The 27,411-nt window shown below is 45.5% G+C and overlaps 1 protein-coding gene across 2 annotated transcripts in view; it reads left to right on the top strand.

Moving 5' to 3' along the window:
- The window catches only part of LOC138266574 (uncharacterized), a 91,026-nt gene extending 84,511 nt beyond the window's left edge, over positions 1–6,515 (top strand). For both annotated transcript variants that reach the window (XM_069215421.1, XM_069215420.1), the window contains 2 exons: positions 4,354–4,551; positions 6,281–6,515. In XM_069215421.1, the coding sequence (XP_069071522.1) occupies positions 4,354–4,551; positions 6,281–6,392 (310 nt within the window). In that variant the 3' untranslated portion in view covers positions 6,393–6,515. The remainder of the gene's footprint in view (positions 1–4,353; positions 4,552–6,280) is intronic.
- The last annotated feature ends 20,896 nt before the right edge of the window (positions 6,516–27,411 follow it).

Genomic DNA, 27,411 nt, shown 5'->3' with positions numbered 1-27,411 from the left:
TTACGTTTTATTTTATCTTGTTAAATTTACTGTGTTCAAAGCCAGAAGTTAAATGTCAAGCTATGTCTTCTGACAATTTTTTTTAAATTGGAGATTGGTGTTCACTTTACTTTCTCTGACTGCAAAGTTAGGGAATTGTGTAAAGTGAACCATCTGACAATCATGCCTGGGTACAGTGAGAGTGGAAGGAAAGGATGTAGGACGTCAGTATTTTTTCAAACATGCAACAATATTTACATTTCTGTAGATGAATTGTACAAATATTTCAAAATATCAGTAGTTAGGAAAGCTCAAATAAAGCACACACAGTTTTTGGAATTCTGAAGTGTGATGGGATCAATATTTAAATAGGATCAAAACAAATCGAAGAACTTTGCTTGATTATGTGTAAATTATAATTACTTACTGAAACCCAGTTTACATTGATTATTTGTGTGCTATATAGTTTTTGTTTCAATAAAGCTGCATGTTAGTACAAATTGTGTCGACATTTAAGTGGGAAGTGTGCTGTCTGCAAATCACAGTATGCTACCACATCATGATTTAGTAACACATTTGTGACAGTGTGCTCCAACATTTACCACGGCCACATACCAAATCCTTACCAGTCTTCTGCTGAATGAGTGTGGCTCATGTGCTTACTTGTTCTTTGTGTGAAGCTTGGATTTTTCACAATCCCTATATTTCAGTTATGTAACAATGATGACAGCAGTCCCACTCTGAAAAACGTTCCAGCTTCTCTGCTACCAGAAGTTAAAGAAGGGCAGGCGCTTCCTCTTGATACATGATGTCTTTTCTATCTTTACATCTATCAGTCTTGTAGAGCTTGTAACAAAACTGTGTTTGTTTAAAATGCTGTATTTGTAGCTCTTGTGCTTCTTTACTTCTTTACTTCTTATGCATAAAGTTATGTCTCAAGTTAATTTACCAGCCATCAGGTGAGGATGTGATGGACATGAACTCAATGTGTTGCTTTCTTCTTTTTTTCTTTCACTTTTTTCTACATATCAGTTTCTCTTTCATCTTTGTTGTGTAGAGTAGTAACAATTAGTAAAGAAAAATATAAACAAATGTTTTTTTTTCTTTTCTTCTTTGTATGTTGTCAAGGATATACATTAAAAATAAAATTAAGAAAATAAGAAATACATTTATTTTGTGATAGTTTATATCACAGTTTTGCCTTTCCTAAACATGGTAAATCTGGTGTGTTACTGTCTCAAGCGGATTATGCCCATTAAGTACCCTCAGAATGTTTGCTTTTGGATTACCTAGTTCTTGGACCTTTATTCTGGGTGACTCTTGTTACCTGAATCTCAGTAATTTCATGGTAAATTGGACTGAGTGTGTCTACAGCCAGTGTTCATGTTTTAAGATAAGGCTGCTGTGACATAGCTAGGGTAAGGGGCACTGGGCTGGTTACATGTGAACACACACATTTGGAAAGGAGTACAGACTCCTCACGAGGCACTAAGGTTGCTTGCAGTCTTGTAGCTGCACACAGGCACCCTGCTTGTGGTGGTTTTAACCTAAAATGTTGACGGCCTAACAGTTCCTTCCAAATATTAATAAGGCACCCATATTAAAGCCCTATTGCCCATACATGCAAGATGCAGATATTTAAAAGTAGGACTTGTAATAACTAATGTTCAAAGTCCTTACAGTGAACTATCCCCAAAAACAATTTTCAATGTAGGAAGGCTAGCTGCTGCCATTGGAAATCATAGGGCCACATTGTTACATTTATATAATGCTAAATGCAAATTGGAATCAGCAAAAAAAAACTTATTGCACCTTTTTGAATTATAATGTAAAGTTCTCTTTGATGGATAGGTTGGATTTGAAATCATTATTTTAGAAATGCCACTTTTATAAAGTTGGCATTTATTCTGCCTAAAGTTTCGGGGAGTTTTCAGCTGCCAGGGATGGTGATGTCTCTCCTACTGGGAAATGCGTAATGGAGCCAGACAGTGCAGTAAAGGGCCTGGGTGTAGAGGGGAGTGAGTCTTCCTGACAGGACGACTGGGGGCAGAGTTGGGCCCTGCCCTGATCTCACAAAAGGGAATTTGCCCAGCACACACAAAGGCATCTGTGTGCTGCTTTTTGTGTCACTAGATGGGCGCGGAGCCAAACCCAGGAAAAGGGAGAGGTTAGACAAGGGGGTAATCCCCCACCAGCTGGGCTGGGCATAAAAGTGGCACCCCAGAAGAACATGAGGGAGAGCAAGACTTGGGCTATGGATTGAGACAGTAGCAACACCACAGACAGCTAGAATGACAAGCCCCCTGATGCCTATATTGACGGAGGACTCTCTCTACAGCTGACCCTTGGACTACTGGGTTTCCCCTTGGCCAGTGATGCTGCCTGCCTTACACTCCCTGATGACCGATTGGGAGAGAACCTAGACTCCACCGCTGACCAGATGCCCTGCAAGATGATCAAGAAGGCATGGGGGTCTATGGAGGGCATGGCACAGGAGAAAGCTGGAGCAAAGTACATACCTTGTGAGGCCAGGAAGCCTGCTTAGTGTACTCCTGGTGGCTAGAGCTAGCAAACCAGGAGTACAATGCGCCCACGATCATTGAAATAAATCCAACTCGGCCAGAGCTAGGCATGTTTTAGGGTGCACATTTTAACATACATAAACACGAACAGAGCGTGTCAAGCTCAGCTGCTATTTCCAACCTTACCCCCCAGACTAGTCCAGTTCCCAGGGGTTGACACAAGAATAATTATTTTTTTCCCAGGGAGGAGCGTATGTGGAGCTCATTCTGCAGACTATCTTAGGCTCCAGGACCATCACCCAGGCTGATGGCACTTTGATTGGGGGCTTGGGCCCCCATTCTTGTCCTCTACAACCTCAGATCCAGAAGGATTACATTGCTCCCTGCTGCATGAGCACAAGGGAAGTGTTTCAGCACAGCAGGAGCATGAGGAGATATGTTTCTGGCTCCTGCCCAGCACAGAGGGTGTGTGCGGGAAACTCGTCGGGGTCACAAGGGCCTTAGTGCTCTCCCTGCACACAGAAACTGCCTTGGGGATGTCCAGAGTGGGATCGGTCACTGCTGCTCAAAAACAAAGATAAAGGAGGACAAATTCGCCCTCCCGAAAAAAGCGGTAGAGTCACTAATAAAATATTCACTACTCCACGGAGAGAGCACCCTCATAGTGCGCTGTGGGTCTTCATTTAAATTGTTTCCTCTGCTTGTCGGGCACCACCAAGGAATTAAAGAAGGGTTGTGGGGCGCTGCAGGAGTTACAGCAGTCCCCCAGGGAAGATTTGTGAAAATGACCCTACGTTTCTGGGATCAATGGATGCATGACCCTCAGGCTTTTCATCATCTTATTTCAAAACATTCCTGAGGCTGGAATAGTTAACAGTCTGGAAGTGCAGGCCCCCCTAGTGGTTTGTTTGGCCTAAAGGTGTATAGAAATGCTCATACACTATGTGTTGTTGGTTTTGAATGCTTTATTGGCAATATATTGCAGACTGTAAAACATTACAATGCAATATTAATAATAATGGCTGCATTGAAACATGGTTATTGATTTCAGTAACATAGTGGTGACTTTAACATGTGATGATTGTCCTCTAAAAGTGGTGAACCCATGACCAAGTCAATAGGCCTGCCTTATATATTGTTGTTCTGACTCCTTAACAAAGCCAATAGCCCTGATTTGCTTAAAGTGATGTCCCCTGAAAGGTGGTGTTTTCATGTGGTATGGGTTGGGCATTGTGATTTGTGGAGGTCAAATATGATTTTAGAATGTCACTAAAGGTAGTTTCAATTGGTCTCATGTATATATTTGTTAAAAATTAATCTGTCTGATGCATATATCCGTAAATTAATGTGTAGTATGTAGTAGTGTGTGTGTAATAAAAGTACTTGTTTTTAAAAGAAAAATTAGTGACTGGACAGTCTTTGAGTGCCAGCAAATGATGATTACTAGCACACACTACCTCCACGGTGTAGTCTTTGTACTGCTGTGCTTTGCTACCATGAGAGAGTCAAGTGCTACAATGTGGTGCTCGGTCCCCAGTGAGGAGACAATTGTGGGCCTATTACTTGTGCAGACCTCACATCCTGCACAACTAATAATCCAATTTCTTACATTCATAAAAGTCAGTTTAACACTGTTCAGTATATCAAATTCAGAAGAATGAAAGGATGAGTTGGCTGAGAAGGTATTCAAACCTGGAGGTCACAGAGATTTTAGGGACACACCTTCAGTTTGTTCACTCATCCTGTTGAATATTTACATATACCTGCTGAATATTTTGACACTTTAATGTAATGCTGATTGAACAAGTTCTCAAATTATGTGTTATTTTTGACATTGCTGTCATTTTTACAGATGCAGAGAATTAAACATCAGCAAAAATCACTTCACGTCTTTTAAACAGCTGCCAAAGATGCCACAAATTCAGCACCTCTCATTGGCTGAAAACAATATTGAGTCACTGAATGGAATTTTTGACTTGAGTTGCACGAACCTAGAATCCCTTGTACTGAAAACTAATCCATGTGAGTTTCAAGAAAACTACAGAGCACAGTAAGTCCTATTGTTTCTGTCTGTATCGATTGTAGGTTGACCTGGTGGGTAGCTAAATTGTCCCTAGAAGATTTAAATATGGTGATACTGCAAAAGGATAGGGCCTACAAAAAGTTAAATTGTTTAAGTTGGTAAAAATTCTAGGTTCAAAAGGAAGTTACCAAAAGAAGCCAATGCCTTAAGGCGGCTTACCTGAAGTCAACTCTCTGTGTAATTCTTATTAAATTATAAAAAGTATTGTGCTCTGCCAGAGCCAAACAAGCATTGGCAAATACATTAGTTGCTGCTATTTTAATACCATTCACATTCACATGTCCTTCAAAAACTGTATTCAGCATCTTATCGATTGAGTCTTAACTAACTCAGGTAATTGCTGGGGGTCCCTTGAGGAGGTAAACACATCTTTTCTGTAGCATGCTACAACACTTTATGCCAGCACAAGAGGATTCATGGGTAACCAAGAGAAAACACTGTCAGATGCAGGGTCAAAGTGCTTTCTCAAGGACCTAAGGTAAAATACAGTCCTCTTCAGCACGAGCAAGATGTTGTTTATTTTTTGGTGATTTTATAGGCTGTAATGATATGTCGGTCATTCATGTTCGAGGTGGGCAAAGTTCCCTTTAAAATGTCACTGTAATTTTATCTCCTGCGACTTATCACACTGATAGGGTCGGGATGCCCTTATTGGCTCTAAATAGCACTTGAGCTGCTTGGGGTGCAGTTTGCACATGCATCTGTCTACATTGCAAGCACACTCTTCATCTGAAATTGATGAAGCCAAAGGAACTGGCTCATTAAATGAAAATGTCTGGATGATTTCACCGATGGATTCAGTCATTCATTCGTCTGTGCATTCTATCTCTCATCATTACACTCATTCATCAGTTTATTCACATAATGTCTCAACCCTATGTTCATCTTCGTAGCCACCAACAATACCACATACAACACCTCAAACTTTCAGTTATAAGCCAGACCTACTTGCTTTGCAGCCAGGCTATATAGATTTGGGACAAAAATTATCTATGACAACCAACAGCAGTATGTTGTGTTTCTGCGTAATGGCAAATCTATTTAAAGGGATGTGTTGCAGGTGATGTTAGCCAAGGTGACTGTCCCAGTTGTTGAACACCTACAACTGTGTGGTTTTCAAGGTTAGTAAGTCCCTATGGAGGGTGGCTGTGGGGATGAACATTATTCTTGGTATCTGTGACTGATTACTGAGAAGAGTGCTGAAATCCCTTGTGATTTCCATCTCAGTTAGAAAGTTCCTTCAAACACAGCCATGAGTCAATTGGAGTACATTTCTGGCTATCCTTTGTGAATCAGGACCAGAAACTACCTGTGAACAGGTGCCTCTCACAGGTATCATATGCAATACACATTTGCCCATAAACATTAACTCCCCCTGTCCATATGGGAACATGAAAAAAACATTAAAATTGAGAGGTGCACCGTTCACTTTCTTTACATGGCAAAAAATAAAACTCTTTCCCCATCACAATGATTGCCTGCAAAGGTAAGCAAGGCCATTAACCAGGAAACAAAAAGATTGCTTCATATAGATCCAATGAGGGCTAGATAAAAAGAAAGCACTAATGTTCTTAATTTTTAATAGCATTGTCTACATCTATATCTAGAACATAATCTGTCACCTAATAAAAAAGGTCAATAGACAAGTATAAATGGCTACCATATGGTTGATAATTATGTTCTTATTTATTTCCAGAGTGTTCTCCAGTTTGCCAAATTTAAAGATTTTGGATGGGATTCCGAAATTGCCTGAGGATTGGTCACCAATGCAAAGACGTTCTTTCCCTAACATGTGTACAATACTATGAAATAGACTAATGTACCCTGTACTGCATCAGTGCGCTGGTACTGTGTTCTACTGTGGAATAGTCAGTGCTAAGCACGCCCTAGCTTAGACATTGATTTGTTTTGTTATCTGTTCAATAAATGTTTTAAGACAAAACTGTTTTTATCGGAAATTAATTAGAAAAAAACATGTGGGATGATGGTGGCCATCTGATTTTGCAGGTTATTATTAATCCTGATATTTCGTTAGTCTAGGGCTTGCATAGAACTTTTGTAGTTGACAACAGGTTCAGCGATGGTGTGAAAAAGGTGAGGTTGGATGCAATGGGTGATTCAGCTGTGATGCATTTGTGTGGCAGAGTCCCTGTGAGAAATGGCTCCATATCCGCTGGGGCATAGCCCTGTACAAAGTGCAAGTTTTGCGCCCAAATCCCTGTTTTCACTTTGGTCTGCAGTAACATTCACAGCTCTGGCATGGTCAATGGAGTCCATTACCTTGCTTTGTCTCTCCATTTCTACACATGTGGTGGAGTAGAATTACACACCTCTACACCTTGGGGGCTCCTAGGAAGAGATGCACCCAGCAGCAGGGGAGGAGGTTAAATTGCACAGCAGAAATGGAGGACTAAGTCAAGTGTAGAATTATGGCATGAAGTAGACAGAATTGGCTATCAATCACACTGAAAGTCCCACAATGCAAGGCGTCACACAACTTGGGGGGTCATTCTGACCTTGGCGGACGGCGGAGGCCGTCCGCCAAGGTACCGCCGTCAGAACACCGCACCGCGGTCAAAAGACCGCGGCGGTGATTCTGAGATTTGCCCTGGGCTGGCGGGCGGCCGCCAAAAGACCGCCCGCCAGCCCAGGGCAAATCAACCTTCCCACTAGGTGGACGGCTCAGAATTGAGCCGGCGGAGTGGGAAGGTGCGACGGGTGCAGTTGCACCCGTCGCGTATTTCAGTGTCTGCTAGGCAGACACTGAAATACTTTGTGGCGCCTCTTACGGGGGCCCCTGCCGTGCCCATGCCATTGGCATGGGCACGGCAGGGGCCCCCAGGGGCCCCGCGGCACCCCCTACCGCCATCCTGTTCCTGGCGGGAGAACCGCCATGAACAGGATGGCGGTAGGGGGTGTCAGAATCCCCATGGCGGCGGAGCGCGCTCCGCCGCCATGGAGGATTCTGACGGGCAGCGGAAAGTCGGCGGTACACCGCCGGCTTTCCGCTTCTGGCCGCGGCTGTACCGCCGCGGTCAGAATGCCCGGCGGAGCACCGCCGGCCTGTTGGCGGTGCTACCGCCAACCTCCGCCATGGCGGTAATTACCGCAGGGGTCAGAATGACCCCCTTAGTGCCCATGGGGACAGAAGTGTCATATACCAGTTGTTTGTGGTGGCGGCAATACCTTTGGTGTAAGGCAAGCTACCATTTCTCCTAACTTTACATTTACAGGGACTAAGGAAGGTGTTTTCCAGTTGTGGGTGATTTTTGCCTGTGTTAGGCGATTTATATCAGAGGAGATCCAGGCAGATTCTCCCAGAGAAATGAGATATTGTTTTGACAAGAAATTTGGGTGCTGGCTGGTGTAATTGCATGTCTCTGCCTTGTAAAAAGTCACTTAGCTTACATTAATATTTGCATATACCCTAGGACATCACTGGAAGACAGGCATGTGAGAGACAAGGAATATTGTTGCAGGAAGTCTGCTTTTGCAGAACTGTGCTTTGGGAAAATAGAACGTCAGAATGCAGTTTGCTGCACCACTTCTGCCAAATCAGTACTGACACACCAAAATACCTGATTAGCCCACAGTGCCTTACTTGCCCTTCTAACCTTACAGAGTGGCAAGTAATTGTGGCAACCCAAAAGATACAGCACTCTACCTCCCTTTCTCAGGGAACTGTGGAAAACAGGTCAATCCTTTTCATACATTCTACAGCAAAACAGACACAATGTAAGTACAAAATATATTTATCACAACTAACAGTCTATTATGAAGCAAATTAGATGTGCTCACAATTCTGGCAATAATTATAACAATCAGAATAGCAGTTAGAAAACTGTACAACACAACTAGTGCCACCATAATGCACATCTAGTGGACTGAGCCTACCCAGTACTTGTATGCGCAGGAAAGCTTATTATTGTAATTCATGATCTCTGGGAGTGGAGAACCCCAAACAGGAGTGCTACTACCAATGAGAGACACAGGAGCACTGTTTTTTTAACTTTCTTTCTTCATTTTCAAAAAAAGAGAAAAGAACGGGAACATTTGACAATCGCACATTCCATATCATTGAGTATTATGTCAGCAGTAGTCTAAAGAGGTAACACAGCAATTTCCATCAGTGAGAGTATCTTCGTCAATAAATGAGCTCATGGTATCAATAATGAAGAACTAGGGGAATTACATATATTCATGGAGTGTGGCCAGGTGCAAGCACATCAAGGAAATTCTGAATGATTTGAGGAATCTAGAGGTGCAGTCTGTGAATCGGATGCATGTGTTAATAAATAGTCCTGCACGGGTTACTATAAATCTTTAGGTCTCGAGGTAGGTGGCTGTAGGGTGGTGCACATTTCGCTGGAGGTGTCATGATAGAGTATACTGTTTATCCATTCCTTTATTGTAGGTCGTTTTCTCCTGCCCTAGCAGAGGGTCAGTTCGTGTTTGGTGAGTAGGAACAGAATTGCAGTGTATCTACGTGTTGACAGATGAACATGAGACACATATTGCAACAATGTCATCAGGGGTACAGGTTCTAGGTCAGCCTCCATCATCAAGGAAATATGTACAAATAAGTAACCCCCGTTTTTGTGGATCCCTGTCCATATGTATAATAATACCCAAGTACTTAGCCGAGTCTTCGCACCACTGGAGTGGGTAATTGCAGGAGTGGCAGTAGTGGCACGAGTTAATGGGAATATTTCGGATTTCGCGCAATTGATATGCAGCCCTGAGAATTTCCTGAAAAGGGTGATCTCGGAGATGAGGGTGTGAAGATTTTGAATAGGGTCGGGGACGGATAGTAATTTGGCATCCGCGTACATGGTGAGCAGCAGTGGGCCATGCTTAAACCGAAGCCCACATTGCATATTTTTAGCATGAAAATGACGGACTAAGGGGCCAAGGCTATAGTAAAAAGTATGGAGACAGGGGACATCTCTGCCGGGTTCCTCTAGCAATCAGGAATTGGTCTGTGAGTATACCATTTGCCCTTAAACGTGCAGTTGGGTGTGCGTGATTAGCATGATGAGTGCTAGAAACCCTTTAGGGAGGCCCAATTTCTCCAGCACTGCCCGAAAAAAAGACCTTTCCAGGGACTCAAAGGCCTTTTCCAAATCCAGGAGTGCGACAGCCACCGGGATGGTGGGATCCGGTTTATGACCCAAAAAACTGTCTGCAGATTGAAAGCTGTGGACTTGTGAGGAATGAATCCAGTCTGCACTGTGAAAATATTCTTGTTGATAAGCAGTGCAAGCTGTATAGAGATGACCTTGGCTAAAATCTTATTATCGAAGTTTGACAGTGATAAGGGGTGATATGATGAGAGTAGCTTGGAGTCTTTGTTTAGTTTTCAAAGAAGTGTGAGCACTGCCCTGCGTAGGGTAGGTGGGAGTTCTCCTTCCCTTAAGGGCCTCGGCATACACCTTCAAATGGTGTGGAGTCAGTATGGGCTTATATGCTTTATAGAAGTAGCCCATGAGACCATCTAGCCCCAGGACTTTATTCCCATCTATTATTTGCCTGATTTCTTCAGCAGAAGTTAGTTCACTGAGATATTGGCACTGTGCATCGTCTGTCCACACCATTGCCACCTCCTGAAGATATGTCATCCTAGCCTTTTCATCACCGGCAAGGGTGGTGGAGTACAGGCCATTGTAATAGCACAGAAATGTTGTAAATATACTTGTGGTATCAGTAGCTTTGGAGCCTTCGGTATTGTGAAGTTCTGTCGTGTGAGTGGGGTGCTGGGGCGGGCGCACAAGGTTGGCTAATGTCCGCCCAGGAAGTTCACCCTCGCCATAATGGCAGGCTCTTGCATATTACCTCAAGTAAGTGACCTCCTGCTCTGCCAAGAAGCAGAACTCTTCCATTAGTTTTGAACACTCAGTGAGCAGCATCCTTCCTCTTAGTGTCATATCGGGCCTGTCTAAAGCAGTGAGTTGCTCCTCCACTCGCTTGATGCTACGGCAGATGTCCTTGAGGACTCTGACATGCTTGGAAATGGATACTCACCGGATGTAGGCTTTGAAGGCTTCCTAAAGGGTGGCTTGGCAGGCTTAGCGCAGAATTTAACCTGACATATTTCAATATAGCCTCCCTAAGCTTAGTATGAAAACTGTGTCTAGTAGGGCAGCGCTCAGGAAGGTCCAACGATTCTCCAAATCATATTGGAGCCGGATATTCAGGTTCATTTTGACCGGTGCGTGATCTGAAAGTGTGTGTTGAGTCATTGAAAGACGTTCACTGACAATAGCCAGTAATCTATGCAAGTCATATCGTGTGTGGAGAACAAAGGAAAGAGAATGTAGGAGAGCTGGGATGTAAGTGACACCACGCGTCTCGGATGTAAAACGTGTCTTTGGTATCCTGAAGAACCTTAGCGGCCTTAGGTTTATTAGTGGAATGTGAGCCAGTAGAATCAAACAAAGGGTTTTTATCATACTGAAGCCCCTCCCCCCCAATCAGTGTGACAGCAACATCAAATCTACTGATAATAGAGGAAATATCATGAAAAAGGTCAGGGGCATCAGAGTTTGGCACATTCACCAGCAGCACCTCGAACTCAAGGAGGCGACCATGGAGTATAATATATCTGCCTTCTTTGTCTAGCAAACTAGTGATTAGGTAAAAGGGGATAGATGTAAATACCCCTTTAGAATAGGTGCCATAGCTGGAAAAGTATCTCTGTTGCCTCCAGGACTTGGCAAATGCAGGGGAGCCACTCGGGACAAGAGGGTCTCCTGGAGGAAAGTGATTTTTGCCCTGTGTCTATTTAGATAAGTTAGTACCTGCTTTCCCTTACGTGGGTTATTTAAACCCCGTAAATTCCAAGTAATGCATGAACTGATGTTAGATGTATCTTGATCCATGGTTCTCTTAGTCATGGGTACTATAATGGGTGTATTGGCTGGATGTCAGAGAGTCAATGGTGTGAAATTGGCCTCTCTAACAGTGGAGGAAGTGTGAGAACTCATAAGATAAACAATCAACAGAACAAATAACATCCCAATTGCCCCCCACCCACACGGAGCTGGATCAGCTCAGTGAATCCCATTAAGGAAAACAAAAATCATTCTTTTAAAAAAACATCCTACGTGGTAAGCATTAGAGGGTGGGGCAGAGGGTGGATCAACACCGCGGTCAGCGGTGCCCAGAAGATACAGTAAGGTGTAACAGCGTAACTATTGGTTTCAGGCATTTGCAACCAGCAAAAAAACTATGAAAGACTCAAAAATTAACTCACTGTTCAACAGCATGGCACACTTATCCTGATATGTGGTTAGTTGACCCAGACTTTATCTAGACAACAGCTATGCTGCCGAAGAGGTCCTCCCTGGAGGAAGCTCGTGAAACATCTGCAGCAGAGTCCGATGTATGTTCACGAGCGGAGGCGGCACTTCTGTTGTTCGATTTGCAGAAATTGAGCGCCCCAGCTGGGTTATCAAAGATTCAGGCTTTTCCCCCAATGTCAATGCGCAGTGTGGTGGGATATAACATACCACATCTGATCCTCTATTTACCGAGCATTGTTTTAATGCCCTGGAATTTGAGATGGGCCTCCTGCATCATCAACTTGAAATCAAGGTAAATGGATAAGTGGTCCCCTGGTAGTTCAATGGGCCACATTCGCGGGCTAATTTAAGTGCCACATCTCTATCCTGAAAATTAAGCAATGGGTTGATGAGGGGTCAAGGAGGGGCACCGGGGACCAACGCCCAAGAAATGATGGGCTCTTTCAACCGCAAACGTGTCCGTGAAGCTTTGACAGTCAAACAGCTCTATCAAGAGCCACGAATTGGTGCTGGCGACCCATGCTGGAAGACTCTACAATACCTGTTATGCAAATGTTATTTCTTGTGCGATCTGGCTTCCAAGTCCTGGCTGTTCATTGCCATTGTTTTAAGTAGGCGCTCCATTTTAAACCCCAAATCCTCACATGGGAGATTGCAGTGGGCACTCTGCGGCTTCGGGGATCAAGTGTCATAGGAGGCCCAATCAAGTCGGATGGAGAACCGTCAAAAGCGGGAGCTGCCTGACCGCGAGCGCCAGGCAGGCCGCACTGTCATCATGGGTGGAACTGCACCCCCATCGGCCATTGGAGATCGTATGTGCACGGGGTCCGGGCAAGGTAATGGTGGTCCTCTCGTAATGCTGCAGTAAATGTAATGGACACAATGATGTTTGTGCAAGAAAACAATGTTTATGGGCACCCGCAGCCAGAGCTTCACAGCTGTGCAACCATCTTGGATGCCGGCGTGGCCACACTGACACGGGAGCACTGTTTATTTCCAAATGATGATTAATCTTAAAGATTAGAGGAGTTTTTTAAAAGAAAATTTAAAAATACCTGCGTGGTAAGACCCTGCTTACTTTGTTTCTGTTCCTAAGCGATATGATTAAAAAAGGTTGAAGATGTAATAGAAAAAAGTATTAACAATGGCCCCTGTTTCTATGGGTCGACATGTCTCTGGACACTCTTCCCTGTGTCTGTCATCAGGACCAAGGGATATCATCCCTATGACCCATAACATAAGGATTTAGTAGAATAGCAACATATGCACACTGCACATACTCTTCATTGTATAGTGAAACATCTAACAATCCTATGATGAACCATGCCACCAAGGGATAACCCTGGTGGGTGAGGGTTTATCATAACAAGTCAGGTGCTTTTTAACCTTTGTGGAGGATTAATGATTTTTCTGCAGGCAGTAGCTTTTGCTTCTTACAAACAGTAGGGCTCCTGTTGTTTAGAAACTTTAGCAAGCAGGAGGATGAGCCCTCCTGTAGCAAGCCTCTGACCGCCCTCTTTTTTAGTATGTGTACCAACTGAACAGGCAAACTATGTTTTTTTTATATATGCAGCAATGTCAAAATGAAGTAAATTGTGATTTATTTTGGTTATCTGGCATCGTGAGAGCTGGCATGGCAACGTGTTCATCACTTATATATGGAATGCAACAGTTGTCAGAGTAATGTGTCTTTACATACTGGGCAATGTATGAAATAGCATGGCAGTTTGTTATAAAGTTAATGAGGAAAATGTCTTAGCAATATGTAATAAGCATAAGTATGTTTATTTTTCTTATGCCAGGAGGTTATGTACTTGCAATGAGTTCAGAGAAAATAACAAAATGTGTTTCTACCATGTTCCAAGCTCCCTATATATCATTATTTATGGTGTGGCAATTTGGAAACTATTTTATCAATCTATAGTTGTCTGCTGGTGCAGTAGGATCTGCCAAGACAATGTGCTCCTTACATATTAGAGCAGTTAAGAAATTGTCATGGTAATGTGTTGTTTTGCTTCAGTAATGACCGAGCTGAAACACTCATGCACTGACAAAAATCTCTGGAATGTGCTTCTTAGTCCAAAGAAGACATTTATTATTTCACTTTGCAAGGTTCATAAAAGGAGATTAGCATGCTGAAAGCACATGTTTAAAAATTGTCACAGCAATGAAATGAAAACATGTAAAAATTATTCTCCACTGTAATATGCACAGCAAATATATGTATCTATATTATAATGTAAAGCAAATAATGAATTAAAAAATATGCATCACCATGAGGCAAGGGCACACCTGCTTCATCTCCCTCCTATTCAGCATCAGATCCCAGAATCGATCGAGGAGAGAGAGATCAATTATCCTCAAGGGAAGGATGACAAACCCCAGCGTGCTAGGTATGCCTGAGATCTGCAAACACTCTCAGTCCCCGGTCCATCTGGTCTCGGCCTCTTATACTTTGAACAACCAAGAGAGGAAAATTCTAGAACCTCCCTCTCACTGTAGAACTTTATTTATTCAAAAAATGCTGACTGCTTTAGGCCAGCTTTGAAAATAACACATAAGGACTTGGCGAAATTCCCAAGGTGCCACTTCAAAACAAGTCCGTTCCTGTTAGACTTTTCATCCTTGGCGTGGTCTCCCTTAACTTTTTGCCTCTGTTCCCCAGGTTGTTGATGTGTGCTGGACTCTGATTTTGCTGTTTTTGTTACTCTGGGCACTTTACCACTGCTAACCAGTGCTAAAGTGCAAGTGCTCCTGTTTAAATTGTATGTAAGTGGTTCATCCATGATTGGCATATTTGAATTACTAGTAAGTCCCTAGTAATGTGCACTAGAGGTGCCAGGGCCTGTAAATCAAATGCTACTAGTGGGCCTGCAGCACTGGTTGTGCCACCCACATAAGTAGCTCTGTAATCATGTCTCAGACCTGCCACTGCAGTGTCTGTGTGTGTATTTTTACACTGTAAATTCGACTTGGCAAGTGTACCCACTTGCCAGGCCTAAACCTTCCCTTTCCTTACATGTAAGGCACCCCTAAGGTATGCCCTAGGTAGCCCCAAGGGCAGGGTGCAGTGTATGGATAAGGTAGGACATATAGTAATGTGGTTTATATGTCCTGACAGTGAAATACTGCCAATTTCGTTTTCACTGTTGCAAGGTCTGTCTCTCTCTCATAGGATAATATGGGGGCTACCTTTAAATATGATTAAAGTGTAGATTCCCCTAGAGAAGAGATGGACAGGTGGAGTTTGGGATCCCTGAACTCACAATTTAAAAATGCATCTTTTAGTAAAGTTGATTTTGAGATTGTGCGTTTGAAAATGCCACTTTTAGAAAGTGAGCATTTTCTTGCTTAAACCATTCTGTGACTCTGCCTTGTTTGTGGATTCCCTGTCTGGGTCAGTTGACAGTTGGGTTGTTTTTCACCTCACACCAGACAGTGACACAAAGGGAGCTGGGGTGTGATCTGCATTCCTGATTAGCCATCTCTGCTAGGAGGGAGGGGTGGAGTGGTCACTCTCATCTGAAAGGACTGTGCCTGCCTCTGACAATGCTGTCTCCAGCCCCCTGGTGTGTGTCTGAGGCCTTGCCTGGGCAAGGCAGGATTTCACAAGAAGGTGTGAGTCCCCTTTGAAGGAAGGTGACTTCAAAGACTAAAATGGGTATAAGAAGGGCACCCAAACTTACAAACTTTAGAAACACTTCTGGAATCAAGAGGAACCTCTGCCTGGAGAAGAGCTGATCGCTGAGGAACAAGTGCTGCCCTGCCTGTGACTGTGCTTTGTGGAGCTTTCCTGCAGTGCTGCTTCTGCCAGAGTAAGAGGGCAAAGACTGGACTTTGTGTGCCTTCCATCTTGAAGAAGAAATCTCCAAGGGCTTGATGTAGAGCTTGCCTCCTGTTATTGAAGTCTCAGGGATAGCAAAGACTTCTTCCTGCCAGCACCTGGAGTCTCTGGAGAGACCCCTACTCTGCTCTGTGGTGCCCTTCCAGTTCCTGGGACCCTGAAAGGAGAGGCTGGCAGCCTAAGGACAAAAATACACGCACCGAGCACCGTGCGGAGAAAAGATCGACGCGAATCCGATCGCGGCTGAGAAAACGACGCGACGCCGGCTCCGCAGCTGAGAAACGACGCCGCTGGAAACGCGACCGGAGAATCGACGCCCGGAGCAGGAGAAACGACGCGCAGCATCGCTGACGAAGGCTGAGAGATCGCAACCAGCGCCGCGGGACTTCGGACCGTCGCGTGGCTGGCTTTTTCGACGCGCCTCGCCGAGCCGAGCTGTTTTCGACGCATATACCCGTGCCGGGTTATTTTCGACGCACACCGCCCGTGCGGGGTTATTTTTGCCGCAAACCAGGTACATTTACACGCTAGCAGCGCTAGTGTGTTGTTACAACTACCTAAAGACTCTTTTTATTTTAAACCTTTTAAAAATCATAACTTGACTTGTGTATGTTGGATTTTTGTCGTTTTGGTCTTGTTTTGTCTAGATAAATATTTCCTATTTTTCTAAACTGGTGTTGTGTCATTTTGTAGTGTTTTCATTAAATTACTGTGTGTGTTGGTACAAATACTTTACGCCCAGCACTCTGAGGTTAAGCCTACTGCTCTGCCAAGCTACCAAGGGGGTAAGCAGGGGTTAACTGAGGGTGATTCTCTTTTATCCTAACTAGAGTGAGGGTCCTTGCTTGAACAGGGGGTAACCTGACTGTCAACCAAAGACCCCATTTCTAACATTGGTGACCAGCGGTCGGGATTTGGACTTGTATTTGTACTTGACATACAGTAATTAAGTGTACACTACTGTTTTGATCTCAGACCACTACGTGACCACATACTACTAGTCTTGTGATTTTTGTTTTTTACTTGGACTGTTTTTCTCTGCATTCAGTTTCTTTTTTTTTTCACTGATCCCGGGATTGACTTTGCTGAAACTTCATTTGAGAACTTGCTTTTCTGTTTTTGGAACTGTGCATATTTTTTTTAACCTCTCATCATGTCTCAGTCTGGAGATGCCCTAGCTGAAACTGCTTTTGATTTGGAGAAATTGGAGAGCTACAAGGTGGCTCAGTTGAAGCAGTTTTGTAGGAATGTTGGCTGTCCCATTGAGAGCTCAGCCAAGAAGGTTGAGCTGCAAAAGGCGCTGAGGGCCTGGGTGGCAGCCAAAGCAGCTGAGGGGCACACAGATGAGGAGCCAGAGGGGGAAGAGGAGTTGCAAGTCACTCACACTGATGTAGTGGGTGGGCCTGCTATGTCTCAGGGGAGAATCTCTAGGGCAAGTAGCAGTGTATCCTCCAAGGGTCTGACACCTGAAGAGTTACAGGACAGACAGGCAGAAAGGGAGTACCAATTGGAGCAGAGAAGGCTAGCCCTTGAGGAGAAGAAGATAACAATGGCTCATGAGCTTAGCTTGAAAGAGATAGATCATAGAAACCAGTCCAGTAGGGATGGTGGCAGCAATTCTACAGTGCAGCCTGAGAGAAGGGTACACATCCCAAAAGACCTTGTGAGGGATTATAAGAGGGAGGATGATATCTACTTGTGGTTCAAGGGTTATGAGTCAGCTCTCCACATGAACCTGGTCCCTGAAGCTCATTGGGGGGCAGCCCTGTGGAAGCATTTTGAGGCAGAGGGGAGGGACACACTGACGGCCTTAGGGGATGCTCAGAGCCTCACCTACCCTGCCATGAAGGAGGCCTTACTTACCAGGTATGGTCTCACCCCTGAGCAGTACAAAGAGAAGTTTAGATCCTACAAGAGAAAGGAATCCCAAACATGGTTGGAATGTGTTGATTCTTGTTGCAGGTCACTGGATGGTTGGGTGAAGGGCAGTAAGGTAAACACGTATGAGGGGCTTTACAATTTAATTGCTTGGGAGCACTTGTACAGTTTATGTTTTCCAGAGCTGCGCCAGCACCTCATTGACAGCAAGCTGACTGACCCCAGGAAGCTTGCACAGGAAGCGGACCGCTGGGAGAGCACCAGGGTCCAAAAGAGGTATGGGGGAGACCACGCCAAGGGTGGGCAGGGTCCCTCTCAGACGAAAGGGGGGGGTAAGGGCAAACAGGATGAGTTCTCTAAAGGGCCCCAAACTGATTCCCAGGGTAAGAATTCCCAACCCCCCAGTGAAAACAAGCCATGGTTCTCCAGAGGGAAGCCAATGGCAGGTGGTCCCCTACGTAAGTGCTATTCATGTAACCAGGTGGGTCATGTGAGGGGGGACCCCAAATGCCCCAAAAGTACACCGGCACCCACTGGTGCACCGTCCCAGGGTTTGGCCAGTGTAGCGCTTGGGGAGGAGTTGGTTTCAGGTGGGTGGGAACCAGCAGAAATGACCCTTGTCTCACTAGGGGACAGTGAGATGGTCCAGAGAAACCTAGTGCCTGATAACACTAAGAAGTACAGGCAATGGGTGACCATCAATGGACAGAGGGTGGAGGCTCTGAGAGACACAGGAGCCAGTGTGACTACAGTGAGGAGTCACCTGGTGTCTGAAGAGCAGATTGATCCCCGGGTACTTCACCAAGTAGTTGCAGTAGACAACTCTGAGCGCCTCTGCAGAGTGGCGCAGGTTCCCTTTGAATGGGGGGGGGTCTCAGGTTCCTGGAAAGTAGCTGTGAGTCCAACCATGCCTGTTGATTGTTTGCTAGGCAACGACCTGGAGGATTCCCCTTGGAAGGAGGTGGAACACAGGTCTCACTTGGAGATGTTGGGTCTGCCTGGGTGGGTATGCGTATCCACCCGGTCTATGGCAGCCAATCAGGGTAGTCAAGAGCCCCTGGAGCCTGAAACAGTGGCCCAGGGGACCGCCAAGAAGAGGAAAGGCAGGAGGCGCGGGAAACCCGCCCCAGAAGTTCCCACGGTCTGGGAGGAGGCAGAGCCTGAGGGTGATGCCCCGGAACCTACAGGGGAACAGGTGGCTGAACTGGGGGAGGTCCCTGAGCTGTCGCAGTGGCAGCAGGAAGGGGGACCCACCAGGGAAGTATTCTGCACAGCGCAGAAGGAATGCCCTACTCTTGAGGGACTGCGGCAGCAGGCTGCAGCCCAGGCGGCTGGCGGAGCGCCAGGTACTCACCTGATTTATTGGGAGGATGGCCTCCTGTATAGTGAGCCTAAGGTTCCTGAGCCGGGGTCAGCTCGTATGCTGGTGGTACCCCAGGGCTTCAGGACCTTCCTACTGGGTTTGGCTCATGATGTGCCTTTGGCAGGACATCTAGGGCAGGACAAGACCTATAAGAGGCTTGTCTCCCACTTTTACTGGCCCTTGATGAACAAGCAGTCAGCTGCTTATTGTAGATCTTGTCAGACTTGTCAGGCAAGTGGCAAGAGTGGGGGGAAATGCAAAGCTCCCCTCCAACCTTTACCGGTAGTCAGTACTCCCTTTGAAAGGGTAGGAATTGACATTGTGGGGCCTCTGGATCCCAAGACAGCCCTGGGCAACAGGTTCATCCTGGTCTTGGTGGACCATGCCACACGGTACCCAGAAGCTATTCCTCTAAGGACGGTCACCGCCCCCGTGGTGGGACGTGCCTTGATGGGGGTTTTTACCCGCATGGGGTTCCCCAAGGAGGTAGTATCTGATAGGGGTACAAACTTCATATCCACTTATATGAAGTCTCTGTGGAAGGTGTGTGGGGTAACCTACAAGTTCACCACCCCTTACCACCCCCAAAGTAATGGTCTGGTTGAGAGATTCAACCGCACCTTGAAAGGCATGATTCAGGGCCTGTCAGAGCCCTTGAGGCGTAAGTGGGACGTCCTCTTGCCATGCCTTCTGTTCGCTTACAGGGAGGTGCCTCAAAAGGGACTTGGCTTTAGCCCCTTTGAGCTCATCTATGGCCACCCTGTGAGGGGACCACTCAGTCTGGTGAAGGAGGCTTTGGAGAAAGCTCCTAGTAAACCACCCCAGGATGTATTTAGCTACATGCTGGCACTAAGAAACCAGACTGCCCGCTTCAGGCGTCTCGCTCAGGAGAACCTGGAAGCAAGCCAGGAGGACATGAAACGGTGGTACGACCAGAATGCCACTCTGGTTGAGTTTCAGCCTGGACAAAAAGTGTGGGTCATGGCACCAGTAGAGCCTAGGGCTCTCCAAGATAAGTGGACTGGGCCTTTTGAGGTGGTGGAAAGAAAGAGCGAGGTCACCTATCTGGTAGACTTGCAATCCCCCAGGAACCCCTTGAGGGTCCTACATGTCAACCGCCTCAAACCCCACTTTGAGCGAACTGAGCTATCCATGCTCCTAGCGACAGATGACGGGGTGGAGGAAGAGAGTGAGCCTCTTCCTGACCTCCTGTCTGCAGGAGAGAAAGATGGGTCTGTGGAGGGAGTGATCCTCTCCCCCTCCCTGACTGAGGAACAGCAGAGGGACTGTCGCCACGTGCTGGGACAGTTCGCCTCACTGTTTTCCCTGATCCCAGGAGTCACACACCTGTGCACACATGATGTGGACACTGGGGACAGTACACCTGTTAAACATAAGGTTTACAGGGTGACTGACAGGGTGAGGGCTTGCATTAAGGAGGAAGTCTCCAAAATGTTAGCCCTAAGGGTTATTGAGCACTCCAGCAGTCCTTGGGCCAGCCCAGTGGTCTTGGTCCCAAAGGCTACTGCTCCTGGTGCCACTCCAGAACTTAGGTTCTGTGTGGACTACCGGGGTCTCAATGCGGTCAGCAAGACTGACGCACACCCCATCCCCCGAGCTGATGAGCTCATTGATCGGTTAGGAGCTGCCAAGTACCTCAGTACGTTTGATTTAACATCTGGGTACTGGCAGATTGCCTTAACTGAAGGGGCGAAGGAGAGGTCAGCATTCTCTACCCCCGATGGGCACTTCCACTTCAATGTGATGCCCTTTGGGATGAAGAATGCCCCTGCCACCTTCCAGAGGTTGGTCAACCAGGTGTTGGCAGGACTGGATGAGTTCAGTGCCGCCTACCTGGATGACATTGCTGTGTTTAGTTCCACATGGGAGGAACACCTGCAACACCTCTGGAGAGTGTTGGAGGCCCTGCAGAAGGCAGGCCTCACTATTAAGGCGAGCAAGTGCCAGATAGGGCAGGGTTCTGTTGTGTACTTAGGACACCAGGTGGGGAGTGGCCAGGTGGCACCCCTACAGCCTAAGATTGACACGATTCTGGCTTGGGAGCCTCCCAAAACCCAGACTGAAGTGAGAGCCTTTTTAGGTCTCACAGGATACTATAGGAGGTTCGTTAAGGGATATGGTACCATTGTTACCCCCTTAACTGAGTTGACTTCTAAGAAGCAACCCAAGAAAGTGATCTGGACAGAGGCTTGCCAGAACGCTTTTGATGCCCTGAAGGCTGCCATGTGCACAGCACCTGTGCTGAAGGCACCTGACTACTCCACGGAGTTTGTTGTACAGACAGACGCCTCAGAGCATGGTATTGGAGCAGTACTCTCACAGCTGAATGAAGAGGGCCTAGATCAACCCGTAGCCTTCATTAGCAGGAGGTTACTACCCAGGGAACGTAGGTGGAGTGCCATAGAACGTGAAGCGTTTGCTGTGGTCTGGGCACTGAAGAAGCTAAGACCCTACTTGTTTGGGACTCACTTCCGAGTTCAGACCGACCACAGACCCCTCAGATGGTTAATGCAGATGAGGGGTGAGAACCCGAAACTGTTGAGGTGGTCCATTTCCCTACAGGGGATGGACTTTACGGTGGAACATCGACCCGGTACAGAACACGCCAATGCTGATGGTCTGTCCAGGTTCTTCCGCCTTAGTGATGAGAACTCCCATGAGGTTGGGTAGTTGCTCCCCACTTTCAGCTGGGGGGGACACGTGTTAGACTTTTCATCCTTGGCGTGGTCTCCCTTAACTTTTTGCCTCTGTTCCCCAGGTTGTTGATGTGTGCTGGACTCTGATTTTGCTGTTTTTGTTACTCTGGGCACTTTACCACTGCTAACCAGTGCTAAAGTGCAAGTGCTCCTGTTTAAATTGTATGTAAGTGGTTCATCCATGATTGGCATATTTGAATTACTAGTAAGTCCCTAGTAATGTGCACTAGAGGTGCCAGGGCCTGTAAATCAAATGCTACTAGTGGGCCTGCAGCACTGGTTGTGCCACCCACATAAGTAGCTCTGTAATCATGTCTCAGACCTGCCACTGCAGTGTCTGTGTGTGTATTTTTACACTGTAAATTCGACTTGGCAAGTGTACCCACTTGCCAGGCCTAAACCTTCCCTTTCCTTACATGTAAGGCACCCCTAAGGTATGCCCTAGGTAGCCCCAAGGGCAGGGTGCAGTGTATGGATAAGGTAGGACATATAGTAATGTGGTTTATATGTCCTGACAGTGAAATACTGCCAATTTCGTTTTCACTGTTGCAAGGTCTGTCTCTCTCTCATAGGATAATATGGGGGCTACCTTTAAATATGATTAAAGTGTAGATTCCCCTAGAGAAGAGATGGACAGGTGGAGTTTGGGATCCCTGAACTCACAATTTAAAAATGCATCTTTTAGTAAAGTTGATTTTGAGATTGTGCGTTTGAAAATGCCACTTTTAGAAAGTGAGCATTTTCTTGCTTAAACCATTCTGTGACTCTGCCTTGTTTGTGGATTCCCTGTCTGGGTCAGTTGACAGTTGGGTTGTTTTTCACCTCACACCAGGCAGTGACACAAAGGGAGCTGGGGTGTGATCTGCATTCCTGATTAGCCATCTCTGCTAGGAGGGAGGGGTGGAGTGGTCACTCTCATCTGAAAGGACTGTGCCTGCCTCTGACAATGCTGTCTCCAGCCCCCTGGTGTGTGTCTGAGGCCTTGCCTGGGCAAGGCAGGATTTCACAAGAAGGTGTGAGTCCCCTTTGAAGGAAGGTGACTTCAAAGACTAAAATGGGTATAAGAAGGGCACCCAAACTTACAAACTTTAGAAACACTTCTGGAATCAAGAGGAACCTCTGCCTGGAGAAGAGCTGATCGCTGAGGAACAAGTGCTGCCCTGCCTGTGACTGTGCTTTGTGGAGCTTTCCTGCAGTGCTGCTTCTGCCAGAGTAAGAGGGCAAAGACTGGACTTTGTGTGCCTTCCATCTTGAAGAAGAAATCTCCAAGGGCTTGATGTAGAGCTTGCCTCCTGTTATTGAAGTCTCAGGGATAGCAAAGACTTCTTCCTGCCAGCACCTGGAGTCTCTGGAGAGACCCCTACTCTGCTCTGTGGTGCCCTTCCAGTTCCTGGGACCCTGAAAGGAGAGGCTGGCAGCCTAAGGACAAAAATACACGCACCGAGCACCGTGCGGAGAAAAGATCGACGCGAATCCGATCGCGGCTGAGAAAACGACGCGACGCCGGCTCCGCAGCTGAGAAACGACGCCGCTGGAAACGCGACCGGAGAATCGACGCCCGGAGCAGGAGAAACGACGCGCAGCATCGCTGACGAAGGCTGAGAGATCGCAACCAGCGCCGCGGGACTTCGGACCGTCGCGTGGCTGGCTTTTTCGACGCGCCTCGCCGAGCCGAGCTGTTTTCGACGCATATACCCGTGCCGGGTTATTTTCGACGCACACCGCCCGTGCGGGGTTATTTTTGCCGCAAACCAGGTACATTTACACGCTAGCAGCGCTAGTGTGTTGTTACAACTACCTAAAGACTCTTTTTATTTTAAACCTTTTAAAAATCATAACTTGACTTGTGTATGTTGGATTTTTGTCGTTTTGGTCTTGTTTTGTCTAGATAAATATTTCCTATTTTTCTAAACTGGTGTTGTGTCATTTTGTAGTGTTTTCATTAAATTACTGTGTGTGTTGGTACAAATACTTTACGCCCAGCACTCTGAGGTTAAGCCTACTGCTCTGCCAAGCTACCAAGGGGGTAAGCAGGGGTTAACTGAGGGTGATTCTCTTTTATCCTAACTAGAGTGAGGGTCCTTGCTTGAACAGGGGGTAACCTGACTGTCAACCAAAGACCCCATTTCTAACAGTTCCCTGCCGTTTTAGTACATTCTTATCAGCCTAAGCGCTTGGTGGGAAAGAACACGAAAAATAAAATATGAGCACAGTACAACGTGGAAAACTATTTGCAGCTTTTAACGCGGGGTGTCTAATGGTAAAAAATAAAGTCAATAGGCAAAATGAAGCTGGTGGTCACTAATGTGACGGTGTTCTGCTAGGCTAAGTGCAACATGGAATCAGTGGTCAAAACATAAATATCACTACATGTGTACTCTACATACTGATGCTGAGGAAACAGGCATGGTGATATGTAGTTGCACATAGTTCTCAGAGCGATGATGAAACCACAATGACACCGTGTGCACTAAAACGTGGGACAAAATACAAAATTTAATTTCAGCCTATTCTTTATGTATTGGGGCAGTGAAAAACATGACATGGTACTGCGTGTTTCAGTCCCTGATCTTGTGACAATCTAATAAATAACATGACAGCGCATGCCCTGCATACTGGAAAAATGTAGTAATTGACATCATGGAAGTATTTTATCTGATATATGACTTTTATGAATGTTGATGAATAATTTGAGCATGACTAGTAACTGATGGCTGTTCTTCCACCAATATCCACTGCCTGACCGAGGAAGAATCTCTGATCTATTAGAGCATGGCCACTGGTGTATTAAACTACAATGGCATGTATGAGCAATGCTAATGCCACATGTGTGCATATGTGGATTACACAGTAGGCAGTGAGGAAAGTGACATGCCAATATTTGTTTTAAGTACTAGGCAGTGTGGAAACTGACATAGCAATGTGTACTTTTACATACTGTCCCTAGCCCAATCAGTAATCTGGCTACCGTGGCAACATGTGCATTGCCTACTGGACCATTCAGTGTCACAAGAACAGTGATGGGAATTGTGCCTTCTGGTACAGTATATAAAACGTATTTTACTTCCTTTAGCATTAGTTTTAGCATGACATTTAAATGATGCTCTTGCTTTCGTATCTATGTTTGAATGCTTTGTTCCCAGTGTTTCTGTTTGACGCAGGATTTTATTATATGGACATTCACATTTGTTGCTGTCCAGAAATAATGTTTCTGGGTAGTATTGTGCCAAGATGTCTACAGTGCAGGAATACTTCAGGAGGTCAAACCTGCCTATAAATCCTGCGACATATTGGAAAGCGAATGCACAGCAAAGTGAACAAAATGAGCAACTTCTTTCACGAATAACTCACTTGCAAGTTCTTTTTACAGTAATCATTGGGAATCGGGACCAGGTGTTGGGGCAAAATATTGAAATGTAGGTAAAGAGGGAGACTAAACGTGGCTAAAAGGTGATCATTTGATTGGAGGTATCTCTTGTGTGTTTTCAAGCTCATCAAGAATGTAAGGAGCTTCAAATGAATATTTTCAGCTTGTGAAGTGATACAGGCAGGTCCGGACTGGGTAATCAAAGCAGCCCTGGAAAACATGCTCTAAGCAGACCCTCTCCTCGCTGTCTCTCTTTTACCATCCATCTGTTCTTTTTCTCTCCTTCTCTCTCTTCTCCCACTCTGATAAATTGCTCTCCATCCATCCTTCTCTATCCCTCAGGCCGCCTCTCCTTCGCTTTCTCTCTCCAAGCCCCCAAGACGTGTCCTGGGCATCAGCAGTGGATCTGGGCTTTTCAACCTGGCCTGTAATAGCTGCAGGGCACCAAGAAAATACCCAGTGGATTAAAAGGCCAGTTCGGCCCTGGATAAAGTTCTGTGACAAATACAACATGAAACTCCATTTCCATGCATGCTGCATCTCAGAGAAAAGCAAGCATTTCAGTAGTTTACAATTAAAACACTAGCGACAAGAGCATGTTTTTATAAGGAAGCCTTTCGATATGTCTGCTAAAATTAAACCTAAGTAAAACCAAGGTCGTTGTTGGTTTATTCCAAAAATAAGGAAGTATGCTTTCTTTTGATGACATTGATTCATTTTAGAAGGGCTTCACGAGGAATTCATGGAACACATTTCGACGGCTGTTTCTTTGAAAGCGTAAGGGGCCACATTGGAAAAATGAGACCAGCACCCAATTGATCATTTGGAGGAATAAACACAATAAAGATGGAACAATTTCCAGTATTTTTTGACACAGTCAAATCTCTTGCGATCTGTGGTTCGTCATTTGGAGGCAGTGAAAAACGTATGATAATGGAAAAATTCAGAACATGGGGGAAGGATTCTGAAGAGACAGAAGAAGATGAGAAGTAGGAGAAGGCGACGGACAGAGGCAGGTTTGGAGGATAACTGAACAGAGCATGAAGTGACTTGTAAAGACAGAGTTCATTTAGAAGGAGAAGAGTTCGAATTGTGCAAGAAGCAATAGGGAAGGTGAAGGAGAGAGATAAACAAGGAAAGGAGAGGAAACTCGAGTAAGGTATGGAGACACTCCGGCTAGAGTTTCAACAGGTATGTTTTTAGTCCCCTGCAGTATTTTAAGGATCTCGGATCAACTTCCTCGGAGAACCAGCAAGAAGAGGTTGCTTCAGAGAAATGTTGTTTGACAGCTTTTCAAGATTTGAATTTTAGAATTTTCAATTTCCATCCTCAGCTTATCAGTTATTCTTGGGTTCTTATTGCCACCAAAGATTTTGAGAGCAATTCCAAAGCATTCTTGGTAATAATTGTGAGGGGCCTAAAAGATGATATGCACTAGGCTGCAAACATGGCTGCCTCAATAGCACGTTCCTCATATTGCATCTCAACAGCACTAACATTTCATCCAGACCATGGATAAACATCCAGGTACATGTTAGTAATCAAACAGCACACACACACAAGTACATAAATCACCATCACGGAACAATACCACATCAAACACCACATTCTTCTATGCACTGACAAATTCATTGATTCCAGATTACCCCTAAGCTACGTGGTTAGGTGATCCTTTTCTGAAAGCATTACAATATACATAAAGATGAGAGAAATGTGTTATTTCCTCAGCGCCTTACAAAAAAACAAAAAAACGGGGAATTGCTAAGCACAAGCCTTCTAAACATCTTCCTGGCTTGCCTAGAATCTCTGGTTCATTCTTTTGGATTTAATATCTCTTACTTAGACGCCACAAAGCTCATTATGACCATCTCAAATAACGGGAACACTACCCAAGGTTCTTTTCCATTCTGCCTGTTCGCCATGGCTGTGAAGATCAGCCAATATTGCCTTAAATTTAACAGTGTAAAACCAGAGATTCTTCTGGATGTCAAAGAACCCGCTCTTTGGACTAACTTTTGATGATCTGCTGTGCCATTGTTTTCTGCCAGAAATCTTGGTGATCTCTTGGGTCTCAATCTTTAGAGAATAACATCTCTTCAGTCATGCTAATTTGTGAAGGATGTGAGTCCTTCACAGATAATAAATGTTTTCCCTTTACTGGGATCCAAGTACATCATTGATTCTTTCAAGATAGTGATGCAGCCCAATGCCTACTCCGGGGAGGTGGTGTGGCAAGTGCCTCCAGCTGCTGGCACACAACAACATTCAATAAATCACTGGCCAGCGAGAGATTTTATTTATGAAAGGAAAAGTACTTGCACACACTACTAAATACTATGGGCGTGATTACGACCATG

This window comes from Pleurodeles waltl, chromosome 11 (genome assembly GCF_031143425.1).
Source record: "Pleurodeles waltl isolate 20211129_DDA chromosome 11, aPleWal1.hap1.20221129, whole genome shotgun sequence".
NCBI lineage: Eukaryota > Metazoa > Chordata > Amphibia > Caudata > Salamandridae > Pleurodeles > Pleurodeles waltl.
This window is presented reverse-complemented; position numbering and strand designations above follow the sequence as displayed.